Raw genomic sequence first — 16,620 nt, 5'->3', positions numbered from 1 at the left:
AAATATCCATCCCCATATCGGAGTATACAAGAAAGTCGAAGGGGAGACCACTGTCGATTTTTTTTTTTATCTTTTGAACCCTCTGTATATATCTGCACAAAATCACAATACATCAAGTCAAGATAAATTGCTATCTGATATTTTGATGCATCTAAGAATTTTTCAACTTAATCCTTTTTTTTTTGGAGTTGAAAATCATTATTAGGTCTTGCCATATACCAAGATGGCCTAATCCATAATTTATTTGGTGCCACTGCACAAGTTTGCACTCCAAAGTCTACGCCTGAGCTCTCTTCTGGCTTTGTCCTAAATAGCCGGGGGTTCTCAGACATGGGGATGTCGGGGTGGCCCCGCCTCTTAGGGCTCCACCCACAAAGAGCATGAAACACAACCACATTTAAAGTACATCATTATTAACTTAACGGAAAATACACAAAAATATAACACCTAAAAGCTCAGAAACTGCAGAAATAACAATAAAATACTTAAACAGTTCCATCCATCCATCCATTTTCCAACCCGCTGAATCCGAACACAGGGTCACGGGGGTCTGCTGGAGCCAATCCCAGCCAACACAGGGCGCAAGGCAGGAACCAATCCCGGGCAGGGTGCCAACCCACCGCAGTACTTAAACAGCTGTAATCCTGTAACACAGAACATTACCGATCATGTCCAATTCCCCGTTGGCTGTTTGACCCACGTCTTTCAAGTTAATTCTGATAGTCTGGAGAACAATGAGTGAAGTTTTCCAGTTTACTCTCATCCAATTCTTTCTTGAAATCTATAAAACAAATAAACACTTCTTGGTTAAATTCTAAGCTCCTCTCACAGATTGTTCTTATTATTCCAATCACGTCACATCTTCCATATATTATATAAAAAACATCTCAACAGCATGACTGTCCAATTTAATAATAAATCCGTTTAATTGGAGAATGTCCGTTTTATTTAAAATCTGCAAAGCCAGGGTAAGCTAAATCAAAAACATAAAAACATGTAATATATTCAAGAAATATATCTTGCCGATGTGTATCTGTTATTTTTCTCTCAACAGGAACATGAATTCTTAAGGAATTACGTTCAGAGAATAATGGATGTACGTCCTAATTTAGTCCTGGTGGAGAAGACGGTGTCCAGGATAGCTCAGGACATGCTGCTGGAACAGGGCATCACTTTGGTCATCAACGTGAAGCCAGTAAGTGACTCTGAGCGATGCCGTCAGTGTTTCTGGTATTCAGGGGAGTGGGTGCTGCCCGTTATGGCTGGGATGGCCTTCAGCTCTGACCAGGAACAAGACGGGAAATGAGAGAAGAGATTGAAGCTGCTGTGGCCTGAGGGTAGTCCTGGTAGAAAAACATCTTAATAATGCAGTCAAAGTAAAAAGTATGGGAACCCCTAGGAATTCTCTCTATTTATGTCTAATTCCCATATAACACATGTCATGTCAGTCACAATAATGAACAAACACAGTCACCTAGAACTAAAGAGACACAGATTTTCAGAGACTTTTTGACCATATTGAATAAATCATGGGTGGCACGGTGGTGCAGTGGGTGGCGCTGCTGCCTCGCAGTTAGGAGTAGCTACCTGGGTTCTCTTCCTGGGTCCTTCCTGCGTGGAGTCTGCATGTTCTCCCCGGGTCTGCGTGGGTTTCCTCCCACAGTCCAAAGACATGCAGGTTATGTGGATTGGCGATCCTAAATTGCCCCTAGTGTGTGTGCTTGGTGTGTGAGTGTGCCCTGTGGTGGGCTGGCGCCCTTCTCAGTGTTTGTTTCCTGCCTTGCGCCTTGTGTTGGCTGGGATTGGCTCCAGCAGACCCCCGTGACCCTGTAGTTAGGATTAAGCCGGTTGGGGGATGGATGGATGGATGAATAAATCATTCAAACTGTGAAACTGAAGGTTGGATAAAGTAAGTGAACCCTAAGCTAAGGACTTTCTAAAAAGCTCATTGCAGTCTGAATTTCGCACACCTGGAGTCCATTTAATGAGACGAGTTCAGAGGTGCGGCCCAGAATGACTTTGATTGATAAAAAACACGATAAAGTTTGAGTTTGAACTTCTGACAAGATGGGAATCACGCCTCGCACAAAAGAGCTACGATGGGGAATTGTTCATCTACATGAGGATGGAAAGGGTTACAAAGTCATCTCAGAGATTTGAGATCTTCATCTGTCTTCTGTTAGGCAAGTTGTCTATAAATGGAGACCATTTGGTAGAAGTGGGCGCCCTGCCAAGATGACCCCAACTCAAAGTCAGCAATGAGGTAAAGAAGAAACCTAAAGTGACAGCCAAGGACTTGAAGAAGTCATCAGAACTGGCTAACATCTCTGTTCACGAGTCAACTATACGCAAAACATTGAACAAGAAAGGAGTCCATGGCAGGACACCAGGAAGGTAGCCACTGCTATCAAAAAAGAACATCGCTGAACGAGCTCTTGGACACTGGGAAAATGTTTTGTGGAGTGATGAAACTAAAATTGAACTATTTGGGAGGAACAAGCAGACCTTCATTTGGCGTAAAAAGGGCACCGCATATCAACATCAAAACCTCATCCCTACAGTAAAGGATGGTGGAGGGAACATCAGGATTTGGGCCTGCTTTGCTACATCAGGGCCTGGACAGCCTGCCATCATTGAGGGGAAAATGAATTCACAAGTTTATCGACAAATTCTCCAGGATAATGCGAGGGTGTCTGTCCGTCAACTTAAGCTTAGAAGAGGCTGGGTGATGCACAAGACAACGAGCCCAAACATCTCAGCAAATCCACAGCACGATGGCTTCAGAAGAACAAACTGGGCCTTGTGGAGCGGCCCAGTCAGAGCTCAGACCTCAATCCTATTGAATGACTTGAAGAGAGAGAGCCACACACAGAAGACAAGCAAAGAATATGAAGAGTTAAGGCAGGTCTGCTGGGAAGAATGGGTGAAAATTCCCCCTTGCACGATGTGCAGGTCTGATCTGCCAAAGGAGGGTCAGCCAGTTAGGAAATCCCAAGGTTCACTTACTTTTTCCAATACCACTGTGAACGTTGAATGCATTTGTAAAATAAAGACATGAAAGAGTGGAGTTTTTTGTGTGTCATTGGCTTAAGCTCATTGTGTACATCAGGACCTGCGACTTCGATGAAGATCAAATCACTTCTTATGACCAATTCATGCAGTAAAGCAGATCATGCCAAAGGGGTCACATACTTTTTACTTTGACTGTATGCAGTAGGACCCTGATCACCAGAGCTAATGCGGGGTTAGGCTTAGGGCGTTCAGAGGTGGGCTCTGTGCAGCTGACTGATTTAGCTCATGCCACAAAGCGCTCTCCTCTGTGACGTAGACCAGGGGTTCACAGCTCACCACAATGCCAATCTTCGAAATGTGTTTTAGTTCAGTTGCACTGCGGACGGGTGGAGTGTAGTAGCGACACGGCGCAGAGGAGGTGGAGGCTGGCGCACAGAGATCAGCTGACATCGCCAGGGAAGTGCGCCGCTCACGGTGGTCCGAGGCGGGCTCTGCGGCTGATGAATGATGCTCTTCATTTAGCTCAAGCCGCAGAGCACTTGCCTTTGTGCCAGAGAACGTGGGTTTATGGTTCCCACTGGACATTCACCATAATTCTTTCAAACGTTTAAACACAAGAGTCCTGAGTGAATGAAACAGCAGAGTGTGTGTACACTGTGAACGCTGGAGACACACTGACCACAGCCAAGAGAGGGATGGCATGCGTCACACCACAGTCACCAGCTGCTCACCCAGTACAGTCGACGTTAAAAGCGCAGTATTTACGTGTTTGCTACCCTGTTCACAGCAAAGCTTTTATGAATTACGTGAAACGTTGCGTGTTACACTTACAGGTTTGGCGCAGATGATGCTAAATGTCTATACAATGGGGTGCGGATAATTAGGAGTTCAACTGTTTGTGCTTCCATGATCTCCAGCTTCTGCTTTTATCATTAAGGTGCCATCATGTGAACACTTTACAACATTAAAAAAGAGTTGATGTTTTAAACCTAAAATACTTTCTGGTCATATATTTTTGCCCTTTAATCTGATAAATTTCACACTAAATCTCAAACCCTTTAAAACGCCCTTGGCATTGTAGCGTGTCACATTTAATAGGAATGACAGCTGCCGCCAGGCAGCACCCAAACTGTGCCAGCTGTCCACTGCCAGGCACCCGTTTACACAAATGCATCAGCGATTTTGGCATTTCAGGGCGTATAACTACTTCAACAAATATCTCCGTTGTTTTCTATAAACAGTAGATAACTGTGAAAGGACTCGGACCACGCAACAAAAAAAAGGTTTGGGGGTCAGCCACCCGTATGCTTGAAATTAGCTGTCGAAAAGTGAAAATTCAGTCCAAAAAAACAGAACTGGCAGTCAGACAAAAACATGACGGCTTTAAAGCTGGGCAGGGACAATGACGTCATCCAGGCAGGAAGCGGAAGTGACATCATTGAGCCCAGGTGGGATTTCCCATGTTTGGTCTGGAGAGGAAAAAGTGAATGGATCAGTGCACTGTGCCATCCCCTGGTCCGGTGTGGAATAATCCTTTTTGACATGCCTCCCATGTGCTTTAAAGCTAAAGAAGGACACACAGAGGCCTTATTAAATGTGCTAAATCGACTTTTTCCACTGTAATTGTATAATAATATTTCTGGAGGGCACTGGCCGGTGGGCACTGACACAGCCTCACAGCTCTGGTATTCCTTGAGGTCCTCATTTCTGTCTTGTGCTTAACTTTACTGTCATGGGCTTCAAAAATAGGCAGTGTGTGTGAGTGTGTGTGTGTGTGTGTGTGTGTGTGTGTGTGAGTGGAACTCGCCAAGATCGGTCTGCTCTCCCACCCTAAACTTCACACACACGCACACATTCTGTCCACACAAGCACTGATTAACGCTGGCGCAGCCCAACACTCCTCAGTACTCCACACAGGGACTCGCTAACCCTAACCCTGAATATAACCTACGGTAGACATAAGGCTACCCTGGACCCCCAGGAATGACCTACACAGAGAAAGGCTGACATACCTTGATGGTCTCCCCACATATAACCAAGGCGATTATGAAAAGTATTAGAGACCCCCCGTTAGGTATAAGAAGGTGGACCGATAACATGTCTGTTCATATCAAACTGTCTGCCTTTTTTTATTAAAACTTCACAGCAAGTGTTGGACAGAGTGAGCCGAATGACTCAAGGAGATCTGGTCATGTCCATGGATCAGCTTTTGACGAAACCTCGCCTAGGAACTTGTCACAAGTTCTACATGCACCAGTTTCAGCTGGCCAGTGGTATGTAGCCGGAAAGCAGGGCTGCTTCTGCATCTTTTATTTTATTTTCTGTAGTTGTTTAACCTGCAAAGTAAAATGTAGCATCCTTCACCTTTGACCTCATCAGGTGTAATGTGTGTTTGTGTGTCTGTCCAGTATGCAAATCCACGCATTTTTACCTGCCACTTCCAAACTTTACTCCGATTCTTCATTTCTATAGAAAAAGCCACAGGTTACGTTTCATTCTGAATTTGCTCCACTTTGGAAACTTTATGGCTGCACCTGTGCTTTATTAGGGAACGCCACCTGGGGGGCATTGTTGGGACTTGGCACGGGTGGCAAAGCTGCTCCTCGCGGTGGGTTTAGTCAGCAAAATGTTGGTTTGAGGCCAAACTTCTACTGCCTGGGGAATTTATTTAGTGATTTCATATTTAATCACGAGAGGACACCGAAGAAGTCTGTGGCACTGAGAGCAACAGTAGTGGTGATGGCAGCTCAAAAAATGGAGGGCTGGCATGAGGATCATGTTACCTTTCTACTTTTTTGTAATTCTTGTGCATGTTTGTTGTATTATATAATGCCTTTCATATCTATCTATCTAATCTATCTACAGTCATATAAAAAAGTTTGGGAACCCCAAGCATCATAACAAAATTAGACAGGTGCATAAATGTGGGCACCCCAACAGAGATATGACGTCAATACTTAGTTGAGCCTCCTTTTGCTCCTTTTGGCCTCTAGACGCTGTCCTCCTGTAGCCTTTGATGAGCGTCTGGACTCTGATGGAGGTATTTCTGACCATTCTTCATACAAAATCTCTCCAGTTCAGTTCAATGTGATGGACAGCCTGCTTCAGATCATCCCATAGATTGTCGATGATATTCAAGTCAGGGGACTGTGACGGCCATTCCAGAACATTGGACTTCTCTCTCTACATGAATGTCTTTGTAGATTTCCAACTGTGTTTTAGGTCTGTGTCTTGTTGGAATATCCAACCCCTGAGAAACTTCAACTTTGTGACTGATGCCTGAACATTATCCTGGAGAATTTGTTGAGATTGGGTTGAATTCATCCGACCCTCGACTTTAACAAGGGCCCCAGTCATCAGTCCAAAGCACTTTGTTCCAAAATGAATCTGGCTTGTCTAAATGAGCATTTGATACAACAAGCGACTCTGTTTGTGATGTGAGTGCAGAAAGGGCTTCTTTCTCATCACCCTGCCATACAGATGTGCTGAATTGTAGAATGATGTACAGATACACCATCTGCAGAGAGATGTTCCTGCAGGTCTTTGGAGGTGATCTGTGGTTGTCTGTAACCATTCTCACAATTCTCTCCATATGCCACTCCTGTATTTTTCTTGGCCTGCCAGACCTGCTGGGTTTAACAGCAACTGTGCCTGTGGCCTTCCATTTCCTGATTCCATTCCTTACAGTTGAAACTGACAGTTTAAACCTCTGAGATGGCTTTTTGTAGCCTTCCCCTAAGCCATGAGACTCAACAATCTTTGTTTTCAGATCTTTGGAGAGTTGCTTTGAGGATCCCATGCTGTCTGTCACTCTTCAGAGGAGAGTCAAAGGGAAGGAAGCACAACTTGCGATTGACCACCTTAAATACCTTTTAGCACTCGTGATTGGACACTCCGGTCTATGAAGTTCAAGGCTTGACGCGCTCATCCAACCAAGTAATCAGCATTGAGCAGTGACAGGCATTCAAATCAGCAAAATGACAAGGGGACCCACATTTTTGCACAACCAGTTTTTCACATTTGATTTAATTTCATACAACTAAATACTGCGTCTCTAAAAATCTTTGTTCGGAAAACACACCAGTACTCAGATGTTCCTAGGAAATTAAAGACATACCACTGTTATCTTTTATGTTGAAAGGAGAGTCAATTATTACGCAGGCTCAGAGGGGTTCCCAAAATTTTTCATATGACTGTATCTATCTATCTATCTATCTATCTATCTATCTATCTATCTATCTATCTATCATGTAGTGCCTTTCATATCTGTCAATCATCTACTGTATCTATTGATTTTAATTTTTCGGAGAGTTAAATTACTTGTTTTTGCTATTTGCGTCATTTTCTTTTCTTCTTTTTCTAGCAGAGGAGACTAAGACACTCATGTTCTTTGAGGGATGTCCGGCTCACTTGGGATGCACGATCAAACTGCGTGGGGCTCCAGAATATGAGTTAGCCCGAGTGAAGGAGATCATCATCTTTATGATCTGTGCCGCATATCATTCACAGTTAGAAATTTCCTTTCTGATGGATGAGTTTGCAATGCCCCCCAGCACCACAAAGAGCAGGTCGTTCCATTCTTTCATAGATGGTGGAGCTACTGAAGAAGACCGAGAGGATCTTTTCCAAGGTGAAGACCATCACGCTCTTAATAAGGAGGTGGATTTGCCTTCTGAGAAGCTACCGGCGATTTTTGAGTCGGTCTCTACAGAGCAGAATGGCTATTACAAAGAAAATGGGGGGCTTGATGACGGAGCTTTTTGCGAGGAATTGGAAGAAGTCGATGGTCTAAAACCCGAGCCTCGTGAATCGGGAGAGGTACATAGACCTTCTGTGCCATCCATTTTAGCAGCTCCATTCTTAATAGATGACCTCAAAGATGACGTCAGTGAAAGCAGTACGTTAAGTGAGACCACCGCCATCCTTGATGGTGAAACCGAGGAGCCACAGACGGTAAAATCCCCACCTCGACTCTTCAGGGACCCCCTTCAGGATGACACTGGTTTGTTCATAGCAGAAGAAGTTGCTTCCTCCGAAGACCGACTCAAGTTGTATTCTGTTGCCTTTAAGCAGGAGCTTAAAGATGTTATTCTTTGTGTCTCGCCTTTCATTTCCTTCAGAGAACCATTTTTGTTGACCCCCAAGGGCATGCGATGTCCTAGCAGGGATTACTTTCCAGAGCAAGTCTACCTCTCGCCTCTTATTAATAAAGAATTCAAAGAGCTGGACAGCAGGAGGAAGAAGCAGCTTCTCAAGGAGGTCCCTTCCTTGCAGTCTCTAAACGGCGGCGCTCCGATGAGGAACGTTCAGGTCCTTCCTTCGCATGAGCTGACCAGCACCAGAATCGCCGAAAAGCTTGGAAATAATAAAGACCTTGCTAGAATGCTGGCGGACTTTAGAGCAAGGGGAGGGAGAATCCAGCCTAAAGACTTTGACCCATTTGCACATAATAAGGAGCCGCCGGTAAGAGTGGTGTCCAAGAGCGACAGCGAGGAAGACCGCGGCCAGGTGCAGAATGACCTAGCCTGGGCTTCAAAGGTGAGCCTTCCAAACTCTCAGACAGACTGAAGTCGTTTTAACGCATACTTAGCAGACACCTTCACTCAAAGTGGCTTACGAGGTCAGCACACGTCACACTTGCACATTTTCTTTGCTATTCCTGCACAAGCAGGTTAAGTGACAGGATTGGGGTGACAGGGTGGCCCATATTTCCCAAGACAGCCCAACAGAGTTGATTTGTTCTGTGCATGTGACGACAATCTTCTTCTTCTTTCGGCTGCTCCTGTTAGGCATTGACACAGCAGATCATCTTGTTCCATATCTTCCTCTCGTCATCATCTTGCTCTGTCACACCCATCACCTGCATGTCCTCTCTCACCACTGTAATTTTAAACTGGATTGTATCAAGGAAAAATGTGTCCCAAACATTATGGCAGGCACTGTACATTAGAACACTCTGGACGAGATCAGGCCATTCAGCCCAACAAAGCTCGCCAGTCCTCTCCACTTATTTCTTCTAAAATAACATCAAGTCGAGTTTTGAAAGTCCCTCAAGTCCTCCTGTCCACCACACTACTTGGTCGCTTATTCCAAGTGTCTGTCGTTCTTTGTGTAAAGAAAAACTTCCTGATGTTTGTATGAAATTCACCCTTCACAAGTCTCCAACTGTGTCCCCGTGTTCTTGATGAACTCATTTTAAAGTCACCATCTCGATCCACTCGACTGACTCCCTTCTTAATGTTAAACACTTCAAATCAAGTCTGCTCTTCATTTCTGCAAAGGCTCAGCTCTTTTAATCTTTCTTCATAACTCATCCCCTGTAGCCCCCCATAATCAGCCTTGTCGCTCTTCTCTGGACCTTCTCTTGTGCTGTTATGTCCTTTTTGTAGCCTGGAGACCCAAACTGCACACCCAGGACTCCAGATGAGGCCTCACCAGTGTGTTATAAAGCCTGAGCAGAACCTCCTGTGACTTGTACTCCACACATCAAGGCGCTATATAACCTGACACTCTGTTAGCCTTCTTAATGGCTTCTGAACACTGTCAGGAAGTCGATAGCTTAGAGTCCACTATGACTCCTAAATCCTTCTCATAAGATGGACTCTCGATTTTTTGACCTCCCATTGTGTATTCAAACCTCACATTTTGACTTCCTATCTGTAATTCTTTACATTTCCTAACATTAAATTTCATCGTCCACAAATCTGCCCAAGCCTGTCTGCTGTCCAAGTCCTTCTGTGATGATATAACAGATTCCAAATGATCTGCTAATCCACCTATCTTGGTGCGGTGGGCTGGCACCCTGCCCGGGGTTTGTTTCCTGCCTTGCGCCCTGTGCTGGCTGGGATTGGCTCCAGCAGACCCCCGTGACCCTGACTGACATGTTTAGGACTTTGTTGCGTATCCCTGGCATGTAATGACTGCTTGAAATCTGCCATTCATAGACCTCACCCCCCTGGGTGCAGGGGGTGGGGGGCAAGGAAGACGTGTCTTTGTCCCAACGTTATGGGGGTACTTGAAGGGTACATGAGCAGCTGATGGATTTTGAACCCCCAGATGAATGTGAATGAGCTCAGTGAACAACACATGATGAGCACAAGTCACCCTTCAGCATTACTGCTAATTAGACGTGACTTGGATTTATTATTTCTCATCAAAGTCATTATTTACCTTTATTTAGTAATATTTTTGTACATCCTGTTAAAATTGCTTTTTTTTCCCCCTTATAAACACGCTAAACAGATAGGGATAAAAATAATCTGCCAGTATTTACTTTTCTAACCTTATAAATGTTCCTGTGGTTGTCCGTCGCCGGCCTTTTCCTTCTCAAGCACACACACACACACACACACTCTCACACACACACACACACACACTCACACACACACACACTCACACACTCACACACACACACACACACACACACACGCACACACACACTCACACACTCACACACACACACACACACACACACACACACACACTCACACTCACACACACACATTTTGCTGATGTTTTCTTGTGTCTGCACTGCTCGAGTGACCCGAGGTTTCTTGTATTTGTTTCTTGCTTTTCCAGGTCGACTGCTTAAATCCTGTGAACCACCAGCGGCTCTGCGTTCTTTTCAGTAGTTTTTCGGCACTCTCTAACAACGCTCCCAATCCGTGTGTCAGCCCCTGGTAGGTATCACTTTGTTCTCCTCGAAAACACAAATTACTTGAGCTTCTGTAAAAGCTAAACTTCTCCCGGGACAAACGAAGCACTACATGACTGTTATCCAGGGCTATTCAAAATGAAAGAGCAGATTTCAAACAAACTGGATAAGACAGAAGCACACGCTGCACATCACTGGAGAGACAAAAGTTCCCAGTTTGGTCCTGTGGTCCTTGAGGTTGAATGCCCTTAACATGAGCACCACGGTGGACCATTTCTTCTCACACACGAGTCAACTGGTCCATAGTCACTGAATTCACAGCTTCCTCAATTCACCCGTCTCAGGCCGGGTTTATACTTCACACGACGCGGCACATACTGCAGCGGACACTCCTGCTAAGCAAGTGTTGTACTGTGTGGAGAGCCAGCCCCCCGGACACAGACAGACAGACACCAGAATGTCCAAAACACACACTTTTATTTTCTTCACAGCACCACAATGTCTTGTCACCAACAACTGTCTCTCTTTCTTTCTTTTTCTTTCTCTCCTCCTCTGACCTCCACTCCCCTCCTCACGAGCTCCGTCTCCTTCCTCCCAACTCCGGCTCATCTACTGGAGGGAGGCGGCCCCTTTTATAATGACCCGGATGGGCTCCAGGTGCTCCATCTGACGATACTTCCTGGTGTGGCGGACGTGTCAGGTGAGAACCCGGAAGCACTCTAGGTGCCCTGGGATTTCTTCTGGTAGCACTTCTTGGTGTGGCAGAAGTGCTGCCATCCAGGGTTCCATAACTGTCCGGGCGCCCCCTGGTGGTGGCCACATCCTCCCATAGGGATGAGCTTCCCAGCTCCGTTCCAGTGGCCCCCAAGCAGACCCTGGCGGCTGCCCTGTCGTGGCCCAGGGGAGGTATCGTCCCTCTCGTGGACCGTCCAGGCATCCTGACTGGGTAGAGTCCCCAGCCATCTGGCACAACTGTTTATAGTTGCACGCGTACTTTACATTAATCTGGAGGAATCCACCAGGTGGCAGTGCGACATATCATCACGGTGAGAACAGGTTCGGCTTTGCTGTGTTGTGAATTGCCTGGAACAGCCATTATATTCCGATGACATCTTACCGTAATATCTCTGAAAAGGATGTTTAATGATTAAATCCATCAATCCAGGGATGTGCCCATTCCAGCAAGCATTGGGCACGAGGCAGAAACGATCCCTGGACGGGGCATCAGCTCGTCACAAGGTGAATACAAACACTCGCATACACTAGCGTCATTTTAGTGTCATCTTTGGAAGGAAACCAGAGCTCACTGTGGAAACCCAGCAGGAAAACACGGAAACTCCAGGCAGGGAATACCCGCGACGTTACTCCCTGTGAGACAGCAGTGCTGCCCGCTCCGCCACCGTGTCACTCCCATGTGTGTAATTATTAACAGTGTTCATTTTTTAAATGAAATTAATAGATACCTTATTAATCCCAAGGGGAAATTCAAAATAATGATTTATATGTAAAATGTAACATACATACTGTGAACGCTGGCCCCGGCACAGACAGACGGACAACATTTTTGCACCCACACACCGTTTATTTACACTATTTACAATTATATAAATGTCACGTGCACTCACGAACCCCAGTGCCTCCAGCACTGATTCCCCCAAGTCCAGGCCACACAGTCCTTTTGCCTTCCTGGCCGCCTCCTGTCTTCTCTCCAGTTCAGTCTTTCTGCCTCCCGACTTCCACCACTGGCTGGAGGGAGGCGGCCCCTTTTATGGGGAGCCGGATGGGCTCCAGCTGCTTCCCGGCACTTAACGGTGGCCACACCCCTGTGTGGCAGAAGTGCCGCTGCGCACCGGAAGCCGCCGTGTCTCCCCGGTCGTCTTCCCCCCAGCACTTCCTGGTGTGGCGGAAGTGCCGGGCTCCCGGAATAATTAGGCCCTGGGGCGCCCCTGGCGGTGGCCACGGGTCCCTGCAGGGCTGGGCTTCAAGCCCTGTACCCAGGCCCCTGCATAACCAGGACGGACGCCCCCACTCGGTCTGGAGGAGGCACTCGCCTCCTCTGGTCCTCCAAAGCGCCCCGCCGGGCTCCAGCCCCAGCCGAGGACCGTACGGGATAAACCAGCATCGGGCGCCGCCTGGCGGTGACCACGGGCCCCTACAGGGTAGGGCTTCCATGCCCTCGACCCGTGGCTCCCAACAGAACCAGGACGGACGCCCCCTCGCGGTCTGGAGGAGGCACAAACCCTCCTCACGTCCTCCAATACATTAATGCATTTCATCATGAAAGTATATCAAGTATAAATCTAAGGATTCTAAATTTGCAAAGAGTTGGAATATCAGACATTTAATTTGTTCTGTGTGGTGATCTATTGCTGCTTTCCGCCACTGTCAGGTCCCAGAAGCTCGTAGCGATTAAAAACTGGGATGACGTTTACGACGGTCTGCTTTAGTGATAAAGTAAACTACGGGGTTAGAGTGGACATTTCGAGATTAAAAACTGAAATATCCACTTTAATCACAAAATACACCTTTTCACTGCGTCTTGATTTTTTTTCCTCTGTGGCTCAAATACAGCGCTGTACATTATGTTGCTGTTATGAAGTTGCAAAAAAAAAAAAAAGACGGCACAAAATATGGTATGTGAGACTTTTAAAACGCATCGTGTCCTTCCGATGGGGAATATGGATGGATGGATAGATAGATAGATAGATAGATAGATAAGGCACTAAATGATAGATAGATAGATATAGTGAAAGGCACTATATACTGATATATAGATAGATACTTTATTAATCCCAAGGGGAAATTCTCATAATCCAGCTATGTGACGCTTGAATATAAAAGCACCATGAATGCATCTTTATGTCTGCATTTTGCTTCACCACATCAAACCATTCATCAAACATCGAAGCGAGCACACTGATCTCGTAGGATCCTCAAAGCGGCTTTCTGTCACATGTCGATAGTAAACCGAGACCCTGACGTCACATTCTGGCGTCTCCTGACGTTTTGCTGGTACTGCAACTCGCGCACACTTAGCATTAAGTTGTGAGGACCTGCTCAGAGGACGTGTCAAATGAACGCTGGGAACGTGTGGCAGCCATGATGCGGGCGTGTATGCATTCTGAGCGTGAAGTATACACAAGCCCTTACTTTAATGTACCCCCAACTTGTAAGGCTTCATACGCAGACGCTGTCTTAAGAACACGCCATACCGCTGTTTAAGGAATTCCAAGTTCAGTGCTTGTCCGTGATTTGGATTTCCCTAGAGCTCCGTTCGAACACACCTTGGATACGCTCGACATTTTCATCTGACGTGCGTGGACTGCTTTTACGTTTGCATATGCAACCTTCTTCTACAAATTTTTTATGCCAGTCGTAAATTTGCTTATGACGAGGCGGCTGTTTGTTGAACCGTCGGTGGAATTCACGTTGCACTTGAACAACGGACTCGCACTTTGCAAATTGCAACATGCAGAATGATTTCTCTTGTGGTGTTGTCGCCATCTTACTATAAACGAGAAACAGCGCATGGTGGCATCCTCTGGTACTTTTGGGTGGCCTTTTAAACTTTGAACTTTCCTCTATCCAGCGATGTGCGGAATGTCTCTCTGTCTTATAAAGCTTGTTTGCTCTTTCATTTTGAATGGCCCGGTTTATATCTGTCTTATGTACACCAATATGGCCAAATGTTTGTGGACTCCTGACAATCACACCCACGTGAGCTGGTTGGACGTCCCATTCCAAACCCATGGGTATTATTATGGAGTTGGCCCAATGACTTTGTTCCTATAACTGCCTTTACTCTTTTGGGAAGGATTTTCACTAGACTTTGGAGTGTGTGTGTGTGTGTGTGTGTGTGTGTGTGTGTGTGTGTGTGGGGGGTGATTTGTGCCCATTCAGCCAAAGGAGCCCTTGTGAGGTCAGCTGTTGTGTGGCTCACAATCCCCATCCCAGCACATCCCAAAGGTGTTGAACAGGGTGGAGGTCAGGGCTCTGTGCAGGCCACTCGTCTTCTTCCATGTCTTTATGGACCTGACTCTGTGCACTGGGGGGGACAAAACATGTGCCTTCCCAGGCTGTTGTCGTGGGGTAGGAGGTGCACCATTGTCTAAAATGTATTTGTATCCTGGAACCAGCGGGCCTACCCACACCCACTGTAAAGAGAGACAGAACACAAAGAAAAGGTTTGGGGGATCCTCCCTGTATGTCGTGAGGTTCGTAAGGAAAAAAACGAGGTGCGTGATACTCCGCCGAGTAGTCTTAAGAGACTGAGACCAAAGCTGGACTGACAGCAGAGCAAGGAGGGGGAAGAGGTCATCGGAGGGCGTGGCCTGGAGTCAGAGGAGGGAGGAGACTAGGGGAAGAAGAGGCATTAATTTGCACAACTGATTACCCCCTGTACCCGTGTGTCAGCAGTAGCTAGAAGCTGTGTCCACCTATTAACTCTCCTCGACAAAACTCTGCAGTAGGCACCATGCAGTCTGGACTGTACCGTCCTCCTGGCGTCCACCAAACCCAAATTAGTCCATCAGACAGCGAGATAGTGAAGCGCCAATCATCACTCCGGAGAACACATTTCCTGTGCTAGAGAGTCCAATGCCAGCCTGCTTTACGCCACTCCAGCTGATGCCTGGCATTGCGCCTACCATCCTTAGGCTTGTGTGCAGCTGCTTAGCCATGGAATCCCATTTCATGAAGTTCCCAACATGTTTTACCCACTTCAGCACTTAGCGGAGTTTGCTTGGTCTACCCCTTTGTGACTGAGCTGTCGTTGCCCCTTGATGCCTAAACTTCACAATAACAGCACTTACAGTCGACTGGGGTCAGATCTTCTGTTGTCTTCTTCTTTAGTTATCTGCCATAATGCAGGTCTTCCTATCGCCAGTTCCTCCATTGATCTAGCAGAGCCGAAAGTTCACCTATTGACTTGTGGCAAAGGTGGCATCCTGTGACTGTTCCACATTTAAAGTCGCTGAGCACTTTAGTATAACCGAGTGTGTGTCAATGGGGAGCGCAGGGCTGTATACTTGATTTGATGTACATAAAATACACACGTTTAATGTGTTTTAAATGGATAGGCACGTAAGCTTTTAACCACGCAGTGGAAAAAACACAGAGATAAATAAATTGTTAGGTTTGTAACATGGCGCTATATACGTGCCCAACCCGACACAGACTGACACCGGAGGTACGAATAAAACCAACAAAAATGCTTTTATTTTTCTTCGCCTCTGTGGCACGTCTTCCCCGTGACCCACAGGCACAACACAGTCCCAAGCACACAAAAGCACAAACACTGTTCCTCTTTGCACCACCACTCCTCCCAACAAGCGTAGTCCTCCTCCTCCTCCTTACTCAGTCTGTCTGAGTGGTGGCTGCTGGCCCCTTTTATCAGGCACCCAGAGGGCTGCACCAAACTCCAATTTCCATGGAGCCCAGCGGGAAACCAAGGCGCCGCTCCAACCCGGGGGGTTGCCATCTAGCGTCCAGGGGGAGGTATTGCAAAGTCCATGGCTGCTCCCCCTGAACATATACGGAAGGGGCATCCCTGCCGGGCACTGACCTCGCCTGTCCGCCACAGGTTATATAATAAAAATCTTCTGCTTGTTCATTTTTGTGTTGTGCCAGTTTACATCTTATGCTTTGTATAACGCTCTTCACCGAGTGCGGGCACAGAGTCTGGGGAACAATTCTGAGTTAAAATGTAAGTATAGATTATACTAATTACTAAATACAGAACGGGTCCGGTGCACATATAAATGCAGATTTGTTGAAACACAGACGAACAAGGTAGAAAGTGATTAAAAAAAATAGAAATCAACAACATCCATCCATTAATCAATCGATGAACTGTGGCTAGTAGACAGCGGAGGAGATTAAAAATGTTAAAGAGAATGTCAAAAACAAAAGTCACAGTCCTGGAGACCCCGGCCAACTAACCGCCTACTAGTGGG

General features: G+C 46.4%; 1 protein-coding gene across 5 annotated transcripts in view; it reads left to right on the top strand.

Annotated features, from left to right (window-relative positions):
• pikfyve (phosphoinositide kinase, FYVE finger containing) overlaps window positions 1-16,620 on the top strand; it is a 163,411-nt gene that overhangs the window by 54,153 nt on the left and 92,638 nt on the right. For 3 of the 5 annotated variants that reach the window (XM_039755300.1, XM_039755301.1, XM_039755297.1), the window contains exons 18-21: window positions 1,055-1,195; window positions 5,159-5,285; window positions 7,376-8,550; window positions 10,591-10,691. In XM_039755300.1, coding sequence (XP_039611234.1) covers window positions 1,055-1,195; window positions 5,159-5,285; window positions 7,376-8,550; window positions 10,591-10,691 — 1,544 coding nt within the window. The remainder of the gene's footprint in view (window positions 1-1,054; window positions 1,196-5,158; window positions 5,286-7,375; window positions 8,551-10,590; window positions 10,692-16,620) is intronic. The other 2 variants (XM_039755302.1, XM_039755298.1) reach the window with 1 other exon arrangement.

Source organism: Polypterus senegalus, chromosome 6 (assembly GCF_016835505.1).
Source record: "Polypterus senegalus isolate Bchr_013 chromosome 6, ASM1683550v1, whole genome shotgun sequence".
In the NCBI taxonomy this organism is placed as follows: domain Eukaryota; kingdom Metazoa; phylum Chordata; class Cladistia; order Polypteriformes; family Polypteridae; genus Polypterus; species Polypterus senegalus.
The sequence above is the reverse complement of the archived record's forward strand: the minus strand, read 5'-3'. Positions and strand labels throughout refer to the sequence as shown.